General features: G+C 36.3%; 1 protein-coding gene and 1 pseudogene across 1 annotated transcript; one reads left to right on the plus strand and one right to left on the minus strand.

Annotated features, from left to right (window-relative positions):
- On the minus strand, positions 1-1200 carry LOC104674233 (annotated as a pseudogene).
- Positions 1201-3994: 2794 nt separating this feature from the next.
- Positions 3995-4455, plus strand: LOC104674211 (calmodulin-alpha-like). The gene has a single exon (XM_030937705.1). It carries the CDS (start codon positions 4006-4008, stop codon positions 4453-4455), a length of 450 nt encoding a protein of 149 aa, XP_030793565.1. The 5' UTR covers positions 3995-4005.
- Positions 4456-16274: the final 11819 nt, after the last annotated feature.

Raw genomic sequence — 16274 nt, forward strand, 5'->3', positions numbered from 1 at the left:
CTTTTTTATTAGATCATAAGTAGATTATGAATGGACATCATTTTAGTTATTCTTTGACTCTCCCACAGTGCCTGAGTAGGAATTCAGCAATGCTTTAATTGTTAGGCTTGGCAATTTCTTTTTCTCTTATCTTCTAAGATAAGGGTACAGCTTTTCTTAGCCTTGTAAGACCAAAAGGAACAGTAACATTTCACATCCAGAACACATGGCTCCTGTAAAAGGAACTACAGAGGCTAAGTTTGCTTTGGACTTGGAAAAGACAGCTGAATAATGGCAAGGGCTAAGAAACTATTTAACAACCAACTGTCAATAGCAATAGTTTTTACAAACAAGAAGACGCAGCATACAAACTTTAGCAAAAAAGTGCCCAAATGAGAAATGTGAAGCAGGAACTAAGAGACCCAACAAAAGCACCTCTAGGTTATCTGTTTTTAGAAACATTAATCAAACTCTGAAAGTCAAATAAATCCCTACGAACGTTAAAATAAAACTCAGAGGTCTAATTATTCTAAGAAGTTTGCTCTTTCAGGTATTCTACACTTGATGACTATTTCAACTGATATTGATAAAGTATAAAAAGGAGTGTTGACACAATTTTAGAAACAGGGATATGAAATGTACCTGAAAACCCTAATATGTTACTGTATATATAAAATTGACAGGCATCATGATCAGGGCAATAATGCTAGTGTGTAAGTAATCAAAATGGCCAACGTGAAATTTCCATCTAGAAGCAGAACAAAGAGACAGCCCCCACACCTCCTGGGCACATGCAGGTCGTTACAAATCCAAAAGCTTGTGCCTCAGGCAATGCCACAATCTGAGACAAAAGAAATCCACAAAATGGCATTAAAAAAAAAAAAACAAAAAACCTGTGTTAACTTTCCCAAGAATTACTGGCAAAGCTCTCTTCCATACTGTTTGAAACACCTGTAATTCAATCTTGCAACTAAATGTAGATTTGTTCAATAGTATTAGTGGTAATATAAGCATTAGGCTATTTCTATCAATATGCATTGATGCCTGGAGAAGACCGTCTTTTTGTTTGAGTACTTTGACTTTCACATTCTTGATTTCTTCAATGAGTCTTTCTTGCCTATCTTCAGAATCCCAGAGTTGAATAGTTACATTTGTTTCTCCTTCTTCATCAGTCACCAGATTTATGGTAAAGTTTATAACATATGGTATCTTCTTGGTCAAATAAAGGGTTTAGCTCATCTATAAAAGAGAGATAGTACAAAACTGGATTTAAAAAACAAAGTCTAGCTATATGCTGCTTATAAGAGACATCCTAAAACAAAACAACATAGAAAAGTTGAATATAAAGGGATAAAAACAAGACATAATAGTGAAATATTCACCAAAAAAGCTAGTGAAATGATATTATTATACTTCAAAATAGGATTTAAGGCAACATTCATAAAAAGCATGTAACAATACAGAAATTCTATGCACCTGATAATATACTACTCCGCAAAACCATTAGAATTATAAGAAAAAAATGAATAAAACCACACAATAGTGTGAGATTTTAACACGTCTCAAAAACTGATAGATCAAGCTCACCAAAAATTAGTTAAGTACACACACACACAAACACACACACATAAATATGTGCATATATGTGGACAGAGGGGGACTGCAAATGATAAAGCAAACAGGGCAAAGGTAAATAATTGGTGCATTTGGGTAAAGTCTATGGAAAAGTTATATGTACTATGTTTGGAACTTGCCTGTGTTTTAAATCGTGTCAAAATAAAGATCACAAAAAATCACATCCAAATAAGTAAATTGAAAACAGTAAGTTCCCATCCTATGTGAGGAATTGGAAAAAGAACATCAGAGAAAATCTTTTTAAAAAGCAGAGAGAAGGAGATAATACAAGGGCAGAAATTGACCAGGCACAGTAGTTCATGCCTGTAATCCCAACACTTTGGGAGGCCAAGGCGGGTGGATCACCTGAGGTCAGGAGTTCGAGACCAGCCCAGCCGACACAGTGAAACCCTGTCTCTACAAAAAATACAAAAATTAGCCGATCATGATGGCAAATGCGTGTAATCCCAGCTGCTCAGGAGACCGAGGTGGGAGAATCGCTTGAACTCGGGAGGTAGAGGTTGCAGTGAGCCCGAGATTGCGCCACTGTAGTCCAGCCTGGATGACAGAGTGAGACTCCATCTCAAAAAAAAAAAAAAAAAAAAAAAAAAAGAAAAGAAAAAAGAAAAAAAAAGGTAGAAATTAGTGAAACAGAAACAATGAAACAATAGGGGAATAAAAGTGATATATGTTTCTTTGAAAAGACTAAAAAAAAAATAAAGGTAAACCTCTAACTATACTGTTTAAAGGGAAATAAAGAAAAGTACAAATGAAAATTGTTAAAAATGAAATGGAATGGCTAAAGATACAATAGAGATTTGGGAATATAAGAGAATAACTTGAACAACTTTATAACATCTTTATAATGGACAGAGAACACATGTATTTACATTTAAATAGCAATTTTGAATCAATTAGTACTTGCACTTTCTTTCCAAAAAGATAGCTAATGCTTTTCTTTCCTTTTAATTCCTAGTCTTTACTTATGATTTGACCTGAGTAATATAACAATCGTGATAAAATTTCAAATCAGAGGCACAAAAAAATCCCACTTCAATGTCACCTTTGCCAAACTGGCATTTAGAGGGGGCCGTAAAACTTGTGTTTTCTAATGAAGGATTCATATAAAATCTTTACATACATTTCCCTAAATATAATTTTTAATACATATTTTTGCACAATTAAAAATGCAGGTAAGTATACAGTAAAAGGTCTTCTCCAATGTTTGTTTTCCATCAAGTACCTTTCCTTACAGACAAAATTTCCAGGGTCTTGGGTATATTTCCAGAGATGTTCTATGTTATATATAACAGACACAGCACACACACACACACACACACACACACACAGATATTTTATACTATATATACTATATATACTGTTCTGGACCTTTACTTTTCCACTTAAAAATAGGTATTTGACAATATATATTGGACATCACTCCATAATAAACAGTTTACTTTTTTTAAAAGACTTGCTTCACATTCAACTAAATGTTAGTATAGCCTAGGATATGTTCTAGTCACAAACAATCCTCAAATCTCAGTGGCTTAAAACCACAAAGTTGTTTTTTGTTTTGTTTTGTTTTGAGATGGAGTCTTGCTCTGTCGCCCAGGCTGGAGAGCAGTGGCGTGATCTCAGCTCACTGCAAGCTCTGCCTCCCGGGTTCACACCATTCTCCTGCCTCAGCCTGCTGAGTAGCTGGAACTACAGGCACCCGCCACCACGCCCCGCTAATTTTATGTATTTTAGTAGAGACGGGGTTTCACCATGTTAGCCAGGATGGTCTCGATCTCCTGACCTCGTGATCCGCCCGCCTTGGCCTCCCAAAGTGCTGGGATTACAGGCATGAGCCCCGTGCCTGACCCACAAAGTTTTATTTCTAGCTCCTGCTACATGTTTATCATGAGTTGACCAGAAGTTCTATTTCACGTCTACACTACTAGGGAACCCAGACAAACGTATCTGGCTCTATCTGGTCACTTTGGTCAGTAGGAAAGAGAACTGTAGAAAGAATCACTGAAATGAAATAATTTAGTCTAAAAGTGGCAGATGTCATTTTTGTTTACAACGTTGGACAAAGAGGTCACATGACCACCTATAACCAAAATGGAACCAGGAAATGCTGAAAATATTTGAACATCTCTAACAACCACCAGAGGATATATCATACTTTAAAAATTGGTTTTCTACTGATGATCCTTTGTTTTCATTCTTTATTTACTACAAATAAGCGCTATAATAAAAGTGCACATCTCATTTTTTACATGTGAATATATCTATAGGACATATTCCTAGAAGTAGAGTTTTGCATGTACCTTTAGAAGTCCACCTGTGGAGAATTAGTCCGAGTGGAATGAGTGAGCCCAGTGTCCGTGTGGTTGCGTCTCTGAAACCGGTAGCGCTTGTAGCATGGCTGACCAACTGACTGAAGAGCAGATTGCAGAATTCAAAGAAGCTTTTTCACTATTTGACAAAGATGGTGATGGAACTATAACAATAAAGGAATTGGGAGCTGTACTGAGGTCCCTTGTACAGAATCCCACAGAAGCAGAGTTACAGGACGTGATTAATGAAGTAGATGCTGATGGTAATGGCACAATTGACTTCCCTGAATTTCTGACAAAGATGGCAAGAAAAATGAAAGACACAGACAGTGAAGAAGAAATAAGAGAAGCATTCCGCGTGTTTGATAAGGTTGGCAATGGCTATACTAGTGCTGCAGAACTTTGTCATGTGATGACAAACCTTGGAGAGAAGTTAACAGATGAAGAAGTTGATGAAATGATCGGGGAAGCAGATACTGATGGCAATGGTCAAGTAAACTATAAAGAGTTTGTACAAATGATGAAAGCAAAGTGAAGACCTTGTACAAATGTGTTAAATTTCTTGTACATAATTGTTTATTTGCCTTTTCTTTGATTGTAACTTATCTGTAAAAGGTTTATCCCTACTGTCCAAAAAAAAAAAAAAAAAAATGCATATGTAGTAATTAGGACTTCATTCCTCCATGTTTTCTTCCCTTATCTTACTGTCATTGTCCTGAAACCTTCTTTTAGAAAATTGATCAAGTAACATGTTACACGTGGCTTACTCTGGATATATCTAAACCCTTCTGCACATCTAAACTTATATGGAGTTGGTCAAATGAGGGAACATCTGAGTTACGCCTTTTTTTAAAGTAGTCTTCTTTACGAACTGTCAGCATGTTTTTGTTGAAGTGTGGAGTTGTTCTCTGCGTGAACTATGGGTAGTCAACAATATGTACTTAAAAGTTGCACTATTGCAAAGTGGGTGTATTATCCAGGTACTTGTACACTATTTTTTTTTTTGTACTGCTGATACTGTACCAGAACCATTTTCCTTTACTTGCTTTTAAAACTTTGTTTAGCCACTTAAAGACAATCTGCTTATGGCACAATTTGCCTCAAATCCATTCCAAGTTGTATATTTGGGAGGCTGAGGCAGGCAGATCACAAAGTCAGGAGTTCAAGACTAGCCTGACCAACATGGTGAAATCCCATCTCTACTAAAAATACAAAAAAACTTAGCTGGGCATGGTGGTGCATGCCTGTAATCCCAGCTACTCAGGAGGCTGAGGCAGAGAGGTGGAGGTTGCAGTGGGCCGAGATTGCACCACTGCACTCCAGCCTGGGCAACAGAGCAAGACTCCGTCTCAAAAAAAAAAAAAAAAAAAAAAAAAAAAAAAAAAAAATTACAATTTATACCATTCTGCCCCCGTAAAAAAATAAAAGAAGTCCACCTGTGGCATGAAGCACCCCAGGGATTCAGTTTATCCACACTTGACATACAATGAACATAGATTATTACAATGTTTCCATTGTAATAATGGTGATATTTGGTGGCAGGTGATATTTGGTGGCAGGTGATATTTTTTAGAAATCTTCCAGATACACAATTGACTACAGTTACATTCTCTGAGCTAGAATAGGAAACAGGTATGGCTACAATATTTTGTGTTTTAATTCTTAGTCCAAGTATTCTCATCAATTATTTAATTTCAGTCAAGTCAGAATTATAGTTCTGGATGTTGCACCAAACGCCAGGATTAGAAGATGGAATCCTCTAATTATTTATTTTTACTAGATTCTCCAGTAGGCCCATGGGAGGTTGTGTCATCTTAAAATATGATTCTATGATCACATTAATTTGAAAATATCAGGTTAATCAAAGTGAATTTTTAACCACAGAACTTATCACAACCTCATAATATGAGTACCAAAACTGGAAATTTGTAATGGGGGAGGAGGGTGGAGCAAGATGGCCAAAGAGAAGCCTCCAAATTGTCCCCCCAACAGGAACATATAATTGAGCAAATATCCACACTTTTAGAAATAGAAAGTACCTTCACAAGAAGCAAAAATCAGGTGAGCAATCACAGTACCTGATTTTAACATCATATCAAATAAAAAGGTACTGAGGTGGATAAGAAAGGCAGTCTTGAACTGCCAGTGTCACCCCTCTCCCTTCCCCTAGTAGCCCTGCGTGGCATGGAGAGAAAATCTGTGTGCTTGGAGAAGGGAGAGTGAAATGACGGTGGAACTTTGCATTTCAAGTCAATACTGAACACAGTGAAAAGCAACACGTGGAAGAATTCAACCAGCATCCAAAAAGGGAGGATTTAGACCAGCCCCAGCCAATGGGGAATAGTTCACCCCAGTGGTTGGAACCTGAGTTCCAACAAGTCCCATCACTGCAGGCTAAAGTGCTCCAGGTCCTAAATAAACCTGAAAGGCAGTCTAGGCCACAAGGACTGCAATTCCTGGGAGGTTTTGGTGCTGTGTTGGGCTTGGAGCCAGTCGACTTGGGGTGCAGGTGACCCAGTGAGATACCAGCTGGGGTGTCTAAAGGAGTGCTTGGGCCACCTATCCCCCAACCTCAGGCAGCACAGCTCACAGAGCGAGGAGAGACTCTGCTTGAGGAGAAGAGATGGGAAAGTAAAGAGAACTTTGCTAACTTGGATACCAGCTCAGCCACAGTAAAATTAAGCACCAATCAGAATCTTGAATCCCCTCTTTCAGGCCCTGGCTCTCAGATGACATTTCTAGAGCCATCCTGGGTCAGAAGGGAAGCTGTTGCCCATACGGGAAAGACAGGACTGGCAGGATTCACCATCTGCTGACTAAAAAGCCCTTCTTGGGCCTTGAATAAACATCAGCCATAGCTGGGCAGTAGTCACCATGGGCTTCTGGCAAGACCCAGTACTGTGCTAGCTTCAGTTGTGACCCAGCACAGTCCCAGTGGTGGTGGCCAATAGGAGTGCATGAATCACCACTCTCCAAATTTTAGAGCATAGAAAGAGAGACTCCATTTGTTTGGAGGAAATCAAGGGAAGAGAACAAGAGACTCTGCCTGGTAATCCAGGAAATTCTACCTGATCTTACTGAAGGCCACCAAGGTGGTACTTTGATGAGTCTACAAGAGTCACAGTATTACGGGATTTGGGGTGACCCCTCATGCAGATGGTGACATTGACGAAAGACTTAAATCAAAACACAATTCTCTTTGAATACTTGGAAAACTTTCTTGAGAAAGATGAGTATAAACAAACTCAGACTCTGAAGATATGAATAAATACCTAACTCTCCAATGCTCAGACATTGACAAACATCCACAAGCATCAAGACCATTCAGGAAAGCATGACTTTACCAAACGAAACAAAAAAGTCACCATCCCAGAGTGACACAAATATGTCCTCTGACCTTTCAGACAAAGAATTCAAAATAGTTTTGAGGAAGGTCAGTGAAATTCAAGATAACACAGAGAAGGAATTCAAAATCCTATCAGATGAATTTAACAGAGATTCAAATAAATTTTTAAAAATCAAGTAGAAATTCTGGAGCTGAAAAATTCAAATGACAAATTGAAGAATGCATTATAGTCTCTCAACAGCAAAATGGATCAAGAAGAAGGAAGAATTAGTGAGCTTGAAGACTGGCCATTTGAAAATATGCAGGCAGAAGAGACAGAAAAAAGAATAAAAAAGAAGGAAACATACCTGCAAGATCTAGAAAATGCCCTCAGAAGTGTGAAACTAAGAGTTATTAGGCTTAAAGAGGAGGTAGAGAGATCAGGGTAGAAAGTTTACTCAAAGAGATAATAACAGAGAACTTTTTAAACCTAGAGAGGTATCAATATTCAAGTACAATAAAGTTTTAGAACACCAAGCAGATTTAAACTAAGTAAGACTACCTGAAGGCATTTAATAATCAGATTCCCAATGGTGAACGATAACAAAAGGATCCAAAAAGCAGTAAGAGGAAAGAAACAAATAACATACAATGCAGCTCCAATATATCTGGTAATAGACTTCTCAGTGAAAACCTTACAGTCCAGGAGAACAATGACATATGTGAAGTGCTGAAGGAAAAAAACTTTTATACTAGAAAATTATATCCAACAAAAGTATCATTCAAACATAAAAAAGAAATAAAGGCTTTCTCAGAAAGAGAAAGCTGAGGGATTTCACCAATACCAGACCTGTCCTACAAGAAATGCTAAAGAGAGTTCTTCAGTATGAAAGAAAAGGATACTAATGAGAAATAAATCATTGAAGGTACCTAACTCAATGGTAATAGTAAATACACAGACAACTACAGGATATCATAACACTAATTGTTGTGTGTAAACTACTCATATGATGAGCAGGAAGACTAAGACATGAATCTATCAAAAATAGTAAGTACAGAAACTTCTCAAGACGTATACAGTATAATAGAAATAGAAAATAAAAAGAAAATGGGGAGATAAAGTGTAGAGTTTTTATTAGTTTTCTCTTTGCTTGTTAGTTTGATTGTTTTTGCAATTGGAGTTATGTGGTCATCAGCTTAAGATAATGGGTTATAAGATGTCATTTGAGGCCAGGTGTAGTGGCTCACGTCTGTAATCCCGGTTGGGAGGCCGAGGGGCACGGATCACCTGAGGTCAGGAGTTCAAGACCAGCCTGGCCAACATAGTGAAATCCCGTCTCTACTAAAAATACAAAAAATTAGCTAGGTTTGATGGTGGGCGCCTGTAATCCCAGCTACTTGGGAGGCTGAGGCAGGAGAATTGCTTGAACCTGGGAGACAGAGGTTGCAGTTATCTAAGATCGCACCACTGCACTCCAACCCGGGCAACAAGAGAGAAACTCTATCTCAAAAAAAAAAAAAAAAAAAAAGATGTTATTATTTGCAAGCCTCACAGTAATTAAATTAAAACAAAAAACTACAACAGTTACACAAAAAATAAAAAGCAACAAATTAAAATATCCACCAAAGAAAATCACTTTCATAGAAAGGAAGACAGGAAAGAAGGAAGTAATAAAGAGAAGACCACAAAACAACCAGAAAATAAATAAGAAACTGACAGTATTAAATCCTTACCTATCAATAATAACATGGAATATAAATGGACTAAATTCTCCAACCAAAACACAGAGACTGGCTAAATGGATTTAAAAAACAAGCCTTGACCAGACGCAGTGGCTCACGCCTATAATCCCAGCACTTTGGGAGGCCAAGTCAGGTAGATCACCTGAGGTCGGGAGTTTGAGACCAGCCTAACCAACATGGAGAAACCCTGTCTCTACTAAAAATACAAAATTTGCCAGGCATGGTAGCACATGCCTGTAATCCCAGGTACTTGGGAGGCTGAGGCAGGAGAATAGCTTGAACGCAGGAGGCAGAGGTTGCAGTGAGCTGAGATCACACCATTGTACTCCAGTCTAGGCAACAAGAGCAAAATTCCATCTCAAAAAAAAAAAAAAAAAAAAAAAAAAACAAAAGCCTCAGTAGTCTTTTGCGTGTAAGAAGCACACTTCACCTATAAAGACATAAATACGCTGAAAATGAAAAGATGGAAAAAAATATTCCATTCAAATGGAAACCAAAAAAGAAACAGGAGTACCCATACTTATATCAGATAAAATAGATTTCTAAAAAAAAAAAAAAAAAGAAAAAGAAAAAAAAAAAAACCAGAGAGACAAGGAAGGTCATTATATAATGATAAAGGGAACAATTTAGCAAGAGGATATAACAATTCTAAACATATATGCACCACACACTGAGGGTATATATTTATATATATATATAACTAGATTTACAGGGAGAGATAGACTCCAACAATAATAACTGGAGATTTCAACACCCCACTAGCAGCACTGGACATATCTTCCTGAGAGAAAATCAGAAACTCCAATTGGACTTAATCTGTACTATAGAACTAATAGATATTTACAGGACGTTTCATTAAACAGCTGCAGAATACACATTCTTCCCCTCAGCACATGGATCATTCTCAAGGTTAGATCATACGTTAGCCAACAAAAGAAGTCTTAAAATTTTTTTAATTAAAATTATGTCAAGTATCTGCTCTGACCACAATGGAATAAAGCTAGAAATCAATAACAAGAAGAATTTTGGAAACTATAGAAACACACAGAAATGAAACAATATGCTCCTGGATGACCAGTGGGTCAATAAAGAGATTAAGAAGGAAATTTAAAAATTTCCTGACACAAATGATAATGGAAGCACAACATACCAAACCTTGTGGGATACAGTAAAAGCACTAAAAGAGGAAAGTTTAGAACTATAAGTGCCTACATCAAAAAGTAGAAGAACTTCAAAAAAAAAAAAAACAAAAAAAAAACAAAAAAAAAACAAAAAAACACACACAACCTAACCCATCTTAAAAACTAGAAAAGCAAGTGTAAACCAAACCCAAAATTAGTAGAAGAAAAGAAATAATAAAGATCAGAGCAGAAATAAATGAAATTAAAATGAAGAAAGCAATACAAAAGATTAATGAAACAAAAAGTTGCTTTTTGGCAACAAAATCAACAAACCTTCAGCCACACTAAGAAAAAAAAGAGAGAAAACCCAAATAAATAAAATCCTAGATGTAAAAGGAGACATTACAACAGAGTCTCAGAAATTCAAAGGATTGTTAGAGACTACTACAAGCAACTATATGCCAATAAATTGGAAAACCTGGAAGAAATGGGTAAACTCCTAGATGCATATAACCTACCAAGATTAAACCATGAAGAAATTCAAAACCTGAATAAGACCTATGACAAGTAATGAGATTGAAGTCATAATAAAAAGTCTCCCATCAAAGAAAAGCCCCAGGACCTGATGGCTTCACTGCTGAATGTTACCAAACATTTAAAGAAGAACTAATACCAATCCTACTCAAACTATTCCAAAAATGGCCAATATTAACTATTATATCAAAACCAGACAAAGACACATCAGAAAAAGAAAACAATAGGTCAATATCTCTGATTAATATTGATGCAAAAATCCTCAACAAAATACTAGCAAACTGAATTCAACAACATATTAAAAGGATTATTCATCATGACCAAGTAGGATTTATCATAAGGATGCAAGGATGGTTCAGTGTACACACATCATTCAAAGTGATAAATCATATCAACACAATGAAGGACAAAAATCATATGATCATTTTAATTGACGCTGAAAGGCATTTTATAAAACTCAACAATAGGCACCTACATCAAAAAAGTGAAAAAACTTCCAATAAACAACCTAACAATGCATCTTAAAGAAGTAGAAAAGCTAGTTCATGATAAAAACCCTCAAAAACTAGGTACACAAGGAACATACCTCAACACAAGAAAAGTCATATACAACAGACCCACAGCTAGTATCAGTCTGAATGAGGAGATCTGAAACAAGGATGCCCACTTTCACCACTATTATTCAATATAGTACTGGAAGTCCTAGCTAGACCAATCAGACAAGAGAAACAAATAAAGGGTATCCAAATTGGAAAGAAAGATGTCAAATTATCTTTATTTGCAGATGATATGAACTTATATTTGGAAAAACCTAAAGACTCCACCAAAAAACTATTCGAACTGATAGGCAAATTCAGTAAAGTTTGAGGATACAAAATCAATATACAATAATCAGTAGCATTCCTATATGACAATAGCAAACAATCTGAAAAAGAAATCAAGAAAGTGATTCCATGTATAATAGCTACAAATAAAATAAAAATAAATATAATCAAAGATGAGGACAAATATAACCAAAGTTGAGGACAATCTCTCCATGAAAACTATCAATGAAAGAAATTGAAGAGGACACAAAAAACGGAAAAATATTCCATGTTCATGAATTGGAAGAAACAATATTATTAAAATGTCCATGCTACACAGAACAATCTACAAATTCAGTGCAATCCCTATCAAAATATCAATAACATTCTTCACAGAAATAGAAAAAAAAAATTCTAAAATTAGTACAGAACCACAAAAGACCCAGAATAGCCAAAGCAATCCTTTGCAAAAATAACAAAACTAGGGAATCACTTTACCTGCAAATTAACTACAGAGCTATAGTAACCAAAACAGCATGGTACTGGCATAAAAACACACACATAGAGCAATACAACAGAAAGGAGCCAAGAAATAAATCCATATATCTACAGTGAACTCATTTTCAAGAAAGGTGCCAAAAATATATATTAGGGAAAGAACAGTCTCGTCAATAAACGGTGCCTGGAAAACTATATCCATATTCAGAAGAATGAAACTAGATCCCTATCTCTTTCCACATACAAAAATCAAATCAGGCCAGGCACGGTGGCTTATGCCTATAATTCCAACACTTCAGGATGCCGAAGTGGATGGATCACAAAAGGACAGGAGTTTGAAACTAGCCTGGCCAACATGGTGAAACCCCATCTCAACTAAAAATACAAAAAAATTAACCAGGTGTGTTTGTGTGCCACTGTAATCCCAGTGAATGGGGTGGCTTAGGCAGGAGAATCACTTGAACCCAGGAAGCAGAGGCTGCAGTGAGTCGAGATTGCACCACTACCCTCCAGCCTGGGCAACAGAACAAGACCCTGCCTAAAAAAAGAAAAACAAAATCAAAACAAAATGGATTAAAGATGTAAATCTGAGACCTCAAGCTATGAAACTGATAACAGAAAACATTGGGAGGACTCTCTAGGAAATTGGTTTGGGCAATGATTTCTTGAGTAATACCCTATAAGCACAGGCAACTAAAACAAAAATTGACAAATGGGATCACATCAAGTTAGAAAGCTTCTGCCCAGCAAAGGAAGCAATCAACAAAGTGAAGAGACAGCACACAGAATGGGAGAAAATATTTGCAAACTATTCACCTGACAAGGGATTAATAACCTGAATATATAAGAAGTTCAAACAACTCAAGAGGAAAAAAAAATCTAATAATCCTATTTTTAAATGGGCAAAAGATCTGAAAAGACATTTTTCAAAAGAAGATGTACAAATGGCAACCAGGTCTATAAAAGGTGCTCAATATCATTGATTATCAAACAAATGCAAATCAAAACTACAATAGGATACCATCTTCACCCAGTTGTATACTTTCATCCAAAAGACAGCCAATAACAAATGCTGGCAAGGATGTGGAGAAAAGGCAACCCTGTACAGTGTTGGTGGGAATGTAAATTATTAATACAGCCACTGTGGTGAACGGTATGGATCTTCCCCAAAACACTAAAATAGAGCTACCAAATGATCCAGCAATCTGACTGCTAGGCATATACCCAAAAGAGAGGAAATCGGCATATTGAAGCAATATCTTCACTCTTAGATTTATTGAAATTTGGAAGCAAATTATGTGTCCATCAACAGACAAATGGATAAAGAAAATGCAATACAAAAACACAATGGAGTATGATTCAGCCATAAAAAAGAATAAGATCCTGTCATTTGTAGGAACTAGAGGACATGGATGGAACTGGAGGACATTATGTTAAGTGAAATAAGCCAGGCACAGAAAGACAAACTGCACATGTTCTTACTCATTTGCGGGCACTAATAATTAAAATAATTGAACTCACGGAGATAGAGAGCAGAATGATGGCTGGAAAGGCTAGAGGGGAGGCAGGGGGAGTGGGGATGGTTAATGGTACAAAAATATAGTTTGATAGAGTAAATAAGATCTAATATTTGATATCACAATAGAATTACTTCAGTCAACAATAATTTATAGTACATTTTCAAATAACTAAAAGTGTATCACTGGAATGTTCTTAACACAAAGAAATGATAAGTGAGGTAATAAATGTCCCACTTACCCTGATGTGATTATTATGCATTGTATGCCTGCATCAAAACATTTCCTGTACCCTGTACATATGTATATGTACTATATACCCATAAAAATTAAAAATTAAAAAAATTTAAACATTTCAAAATGAGAAATATGATAAATCCAGAAAAAATTTATTATAATAATATATGAGTTATTTTCACAATATTACACTAGCAGCAGATGTCACTTTTCCAGATGGCCTTTCTTTGTTTCTCTGCCATACTCTCTTGTTTGTGCAAAGACCAATATAGCACCCAACACTGTCAAAGCTAAATAAATGTTTGTTGAATGAAAAAAAAAAAAAAAAGAATACAACAGGTAGTTCCTCAAATTTATTTGACCATGGAGGTAATGTTTTACCAGCTTCTGTCTAGAGAGCCTAATTCTCAACAGAACATATTTAGGGAAATATTGGCTTATAGTATTAAAAACATAATTCAACAAGTAATTATTGAGCATGAATTATATTCTAGCCCTATGGTAATCATTCCATGCTTATAGAAAAGTAGGCTAAAGTCCTCATTTCAAGTAGTTTGCAGGTTCTTGGGAAATAACAGGTAATATATAGCAAGTCACAGCGGTTTACACAGAATATAAATGAGCATTTGCCTGAGACAAAATAATTATTTAACATTCAATATAGATTCTGACACACTTACTCAATTCAAGTGTCTGTTTTGGTGACTAGTCACAATTTCAGTTTTAAGGATGTAAAATATTTAGTAGAGGAGAAGAATCCTTTCAGTCTAAAGTGTTCCCCAATGAAATTTGAAAGAAACAAATGTTATCTCAGTCGATTCACACCTTTAATTTTATTGTTTCCTCCTCCCACAGAAGTGAATAAAACAACTGCCTGACTAAAGAGGAGGTATCTTATGGTTTAAATGATTAAAGATCCACTACCAAAATAGGGTAAAAAATAATCTCTGGAAACAAGTTTCAAGCTAAAAATAGGTATTTTGGACTTTTTTATTTCTGTGTTTTTTTTTTTCGGCCACATCACAAATGTTTAGATTGACAAATATGATCCAAGTAAAATCATCACATAACGATCCCCTTAAAACAAATGTCATTTTGATGCAATTAATTTTTGATTATTATTTGGCACCTGTTAAGCTTCTTTCAAATGAAAAACTATACTCTTGCTGGCACGTTACTGGTGTAATGTCCTCAAATATGTTAATATTGTTCATGATTTTGTTCTTAAGCACATTTTAACTGAATTATCTTGAGTTAGGATATAAACAAAATGACTTTGACAAACGTTTGAAAAAGAAATTGATGTAATTTCTTTAATGCTTATTCTTCTATTACAAAGTTTGAGGAACTATAAGAATCACATTTTGATCATTTCTTTTCGATACTATTTATTTTTTATCTGAGACCATTAATCATCTGCCTAAATCAAAATGTACAGGATAGGTCATTAGGTCTACACGTTGTTTCATTAATCATCATTTTAAAGCAGCTTCAGCCGTGCTTGGGAAAGGCTGACTTGTTAAGTAATATACGCCCTCTAGTGGATGAAGATGGAGAAGAACGTATTTGAGTCTTCGGGCTAGTGAGTTCAATTTCTGAGCACTAATTCTGTTTTCTAGCTTGGATTTCCCAAAAAATGTAACACTTTGAGGCAAGGCATGGTGGCTGATGCCTGTAATCTCAGTACTTTGAAAGTCTGAGGGCCAGGCGCGGTGGCTCAAGCCTGTAATCCCAGCACTTTGGGAGGCCGAGACGGGCGGATCACAAGGTCAGGAGATCGAGACCATCCCGGCTAACACGGTGAAACCCCGTCTCTACTAAAAAATACAAAAAAAAAAAAAAAAAAAAAAAAAAAAAAGAAAATCTGAGGCAGGAGAATCGCTTGAGGTTAGGAGTTCCAGACCAGCCTGCGCAACATAGTGAGACCCTATCTATACCAAAAATTTAAAAATTAGCCAGGTGTGGTGGCACACGCCAGTAGTCCCAGCTACTTGGGAGGCTGAGACAAGAGGATTGCTTGAGCCCAGAAGGTTGAGGCTGCAGTGAGCCATGATCCTATCACTCACTACACTCCAGCCTGGGCTACAGAGTGAGACCACAATCTCAAAGAAGAAGAAGGAGAAGGAGAAGGAGAAGGAAGAGGAAGAGGAAGAGGAAGAAGAAGAAAGAAGGAGGAGGAGGAGGAGGAGGAGGAGGAGAAGAAGAAGAAGAAGAAGAAGAAGAAGAAGAAGAAGAAGAAGAAGAAGAGGAAGTAGTAGTAGTAGTAGTAGTAGTAGTAGTAGTAGTAGTAGTAGTGGAAGAAGAAGAAAAGAAGAAGAAGAAGAAACACTTTGTTATGTTAAATTTACAAAGGCTCCATCAAGGAGTGTATGGATTTTCCTTGTGGTTGAAGAAGAAGAAGAAGAAGAAGAAGAAGAAGAAGAAGAAGAAGAAGTGGAAGAAGAAGAAAAGAAGAAGAAGAAGAAACACTTTGTTATGTTAAATTTACAAAGGCTCCATCAAGGAGTGTATGGATTTTCCTTGTGGTTTAATTTCAACTCCATTGTTGTCTTTTTGTGCCATCATGGTTCTCTTCA

Source organism: Rhinopithecus roxellana, chromosome 9, assembly GCF_007565055.1.
Source record: "Rhinopithecus roxellana isolate Shanxi Qingling chromosome 9, ASM756505v1, whole genome shotgun sequence".
Classification (NCBI taxonomy): Eukaryota; Metazoa; Chordata; class Mammalia; order Primates; family Cercopithecidae; genus Rhinopithecus; species Rhinopithecus roxellana.

Bases quoted from the DNA above. Each gene is read 5' to 3' on its own strand.
- LOC104674211 (XM_030937705.1), top strand. From the start codon at position 4,006: ATGGCTGACCAACTGACTGAAGAGCAGATTGCAGAATTCAAAGAAGCT.